At 50.8% G+C, this 3,702-nt stretch overlaps 1 protein-coding gene across 1 annotated transcript in view; it reads right to left on the reverse strand.

Moving 5' to 3' along the window:
- TTC28 (tetratricopeptide repeat domain 28) overlaps positions 1-760 on the reverse strand; it is a 622,170-nt gene extending 621,410 nt beyond the window's left edge. Inside the window, exons 1-3 of the mRNA XM_029921603.1 lie at positions 726-760; positions 277-452; positions 87-230 (exon numbers count right to left, since the gene is read on the reverse strand). Of these exons, the coding sequence (XP_029777463.1) occupies positions 87-230; positions 277-452; positions 726-760 (355 nt within the window). The remainder of the gene's footprint in view (positions 1-86; positions 231-276; positions 453-725) is intronic.
- Between the last annotated feature and the right edge of the window lie 2,942 nt (positions 761-3,702).

Here is a 3,702-nt window from a genome sequence, read left to right on the forward strand (position 1 = left end):
CTCGCCGCGCCCCTTCCCCGCGCGCCCCGCCTGGCGCCCTCCGGAGCCGGCCGCTGTTCCCGGCGCCGAGCCCACCCCCTCCGCACCCGTCCGGCCGGGCTGGGGCGCTAGCTGTTCCAGACTCAGCGCCGCCGCCTGCCGCACTGCGGACGACCCCCGGCCCGGACCCCGGCCACCTCCCTTGCACGCCCCTTCTGCTTCACCCGTCACACCGGGCTTGCGGCGAGGGTCTGAGCCAGGAGGGTATTAGCCCTCATATATGCCGGGGGGAAGTACGCCGCTGTGGGATGAGGTCCCCGTCACGGAAGTGTGCAAGCACGTGCGCGAGAATTAAGCGGCACAGTGAATGCCCATGTCCCCCGGGAGAGCCAGACCCAGTGGAGAACCAGAGTTCTAGTCCCACATCTCCACCAATCTGTGCCTGATTAGGGTAGGTCTCTGGGGTCCGGTTTCTTAATCAGGAAGGCCAACAACGAAGGCATGTTGGGAGGACTTAATAAAACAATCCAGGTGGTGCCAGCACCGAACCTAGTACTTACCAATTGGTAATTGGGTGACAAGACCTAAGTAGTTTTGTGTAGTGGTTAAAGCCAAGGGCTCTAGAGAAGGAAATCTCAGTTTGTCTGGCCTTGACCACTTGCAAAGAGAAACCTATAACGAGTCACTTGATTGAGCCAGAGGGCCTTGATTTCTAAGTCAGCAAACAGGGAGAATGGCAGTAATACCTCACAGGGTTGAGGTGAGCTTTCAGATGATGCATGTCCCTCCCAGAGCAGAATACCTGGCAGCAGCAAGCTTTCCAGGCTTCACTGGTATAATTCTGGCCCTATCCTTCCAAGACTCCTAAAAGTGTAATGAAAGGGGCTCTGCTCCCAAACCCTGTGGTATAATTAGATGGGAGGGGTTCACACAACTTTGGAGCTGGAGAGACTGTTACTTCCCACATCTCTGCTTTCCATCCTCTGCCCCAAACCTCTCTGAAAACCCTAAAGTTGGCAGAAAAACAACAGCAGCGAATGTTTTCCCTACTAGAAAAAAGTCTCCAAGGGTCTCTTGGAGTTTGTAAATAGTTGAATTTATTAGTCTGACCTTTTCCAGATACAAGTGACAATAATTCAACCTGGAGTAGAACAAAAAGGGAAACCGACTGAGCCCTGGAGTGGTACCACACTGCAGGCATAGCTGGATCCAGGCGCTCTAGCAATGACCTAAATCTTCAATCTCATTCAGCTCTGCTTCCCCCTTTGATGATTTTTCTCATCAGGCAGCTCTCTCCAGTGTCCGGGGCAGCACCAAGCTCACGTGTGACCAGGAAAGCAGGAGCTGTTTGCCAACAATTCCAGCCAATCTCAGGGCTGACTAAAATTGTACTCGTTTGGATCGTTGTCTTTACCTGAGCCAATCACAGCAAGATTGACCAAAGCTGGCCAGATTGAGACCCTCTAGGAAGGGGATGGGGTTAGCCCCTCCAGAAGGACATGGGCTGAGGGAGAGTGGGAGGACGGATACCTCTCCAGAAAAATAGCAACCTAGCTACCACAAGAGGCATCAGGTGTGGACAGGCACAAACAGGAGCTGTCTCCTGAACCATCATCCAGGTGGCATGAGGCAACACTACAAGGGAGTGACAGTTACTTCAGGCACTGGGAAATGGCCCTCCACCTCTGCTCCCACCATCCACCCAGTCCTGACATTTCCCAAATGTTTTGTCAAAGGCATCTCAATTAACTGCCTATCTTGTGTGCCTTCCCTCTCCCCAAACTCCCAAAAGCCAGACTATGTTACTTTCCTGCTCAAGAACTTTCTGTGGCTCCCTCATGGCCATGTATGTGGTCCTCCAATCTTTGATGATGGAAGCCAGCACAGATGCATTGCTTACGGCATGCCAGGCACTCCAAATGGGCCCCCACCCCCCATTCCGCCCCACTGAATCCTTACAAACACCATATGAGGTTGGTACTCCTCTTGCACCCACCTTATACATAAGGAAAGAAAAGCTTGGCAACGTCAAAGCCAAAGTCAGGAAGTGCAGAGAGCTCAGACTGGCACAATACTGCTCCTACCATTGATGTTGCCACCCCCGCTCCACTTGCTCTTTATAAAGCCCTGGGCCCACCTCCAGGTGGGAGGCGGTCCACTCTTGGTACCCCTCAGCTTCCATACTGGGGAGGCAGGCAGACCCTTAGCTTTACCATCTCCCCTTTCCCCCCATAACTTCATGGGAAAAGGAAAAAGAATTCCCTCAAAAAAAAACTAGAGGTCAGGAAGAGGAAGTGGATGCCAGGTGGTGGCCCCTGAAAAGCAGGAGAAATCTCCTTATTGATGAATCTATTAGGTTCCGATGGCCTCTATAACAAACTACCACCAACTGGGTGGCTTAAAACAACACAAATTGGGGCGCCTGGGTGGCTCAGGCGGTTAAGCATCTGACTTCAGCTCAGGTCATGATCTTGCGGTTCATGGGCTTGAGCCCCATGTCAGGCTCTGTGCAGACAGCTCAGAGCCTGGAGCCTGCTTCCGAGTCTATCTCCCTCTTTCTCTGCCCCTCCCCACTCACACACAGTCTCTCGCTCTCTCAAAAATAAACATTTAAGAACACATATACACAAGCTTATCCTCTTACAGTTTTGTAGTTCAGAAGTCTGATATTTCCACCAGCAAAAGTCAGTGTAAAGAACTGGTTCCTTCAGGAGAGGCTGAGGGGAAAATCCATTTTCTTGCCTTTTTACAGCTTTTAGTGGCTGCCTGTATCCCTTGGCTTGTGGCCCCTTCCTCCTTCTTCTAAGTGCCTCACTCATCTCTTCTAACTCTGACTCCTGTGTCCCTCTTTAAAAGGAACACTGAGATGACATTGGACCCACCCAGAAAAGACACGATAATCTTCCCATCTCAGGATCCTTAACTCAATCGCATCTGCAAAATCTTTTTTTATGTCTTATTTATTTTTGAGAGACAGTGCGAGCAGGGGAGGGTCAGAGAGAGAGGGAGACACAGAATCTGAAGCAGGCTCTAGGCTCTGAGCTATCTGTCAGCATAGAGCCTGACAAGGGGCTTAAATCCATGAACCGTGAGATTATAACCTGAGCTGAAGCCAGACGTTTAACCGACTGAGCCACCCAGGCGCCCCAGCAAAATCTCTTTTGCCATGTAAAGTGATAGATTTATACATTCTGGGGCTTAAGCTGAGGCCATCTTTGGGAGCCATTATTCTGACTACTCTGGTAGGTGTAATCAGAGGGAGCTAATATAAAGTGTTCTGGAAATGGAGAAGGGCTGGCTGACTCTGCCCCATGAGGGGGAAAAAATGCCCTAAGAAACCACAGCCTTCACATTAAATATTCAAATGAGCAAAAAAAACCATCTAACTTGGCAATCTCAGCCTCATTCCTTGAAAAAAAATTTTTATGTTTTTTGTTTATTTTTGAGAGACAGAGACAGACAGTGTGAGCAGGGGAGGGTCAGAGAGAGAGGGAGACACAATCTGAAGCAGGTTCCAGGCTCTGAGCTAGCTGTCAGCACAGAGCCCGATGCAGGGCTCGAACCCACGAACTATATCATGACCTGAGCCAAAGCTGGACACTTAACTGACTGAGCCACCCAGGTTCAGCCTCATTCCTTTAAATATGCAAACCACTTAAATCCCCATCTACCCCCCGCCCCCAGCCCCTTCCAACAGGCCAGCCAAGCCTCAGAATGCTTGCA

The sequence above is a fragment of the Suricata suricatta genome, chromosome 14 (assembly GCF_006229205.1).
Source record: "Suricata suricatta isolate VVHF042 chromosome 14, meerkat_22Aug2017_6uvM2_HiC, whole genome shotgun sequence".
NCBI lineage: Eukaryota > Metazoa > Chordata > Mammalia > Carnivora > Herpestidae > Suricata > Suricata suricatta.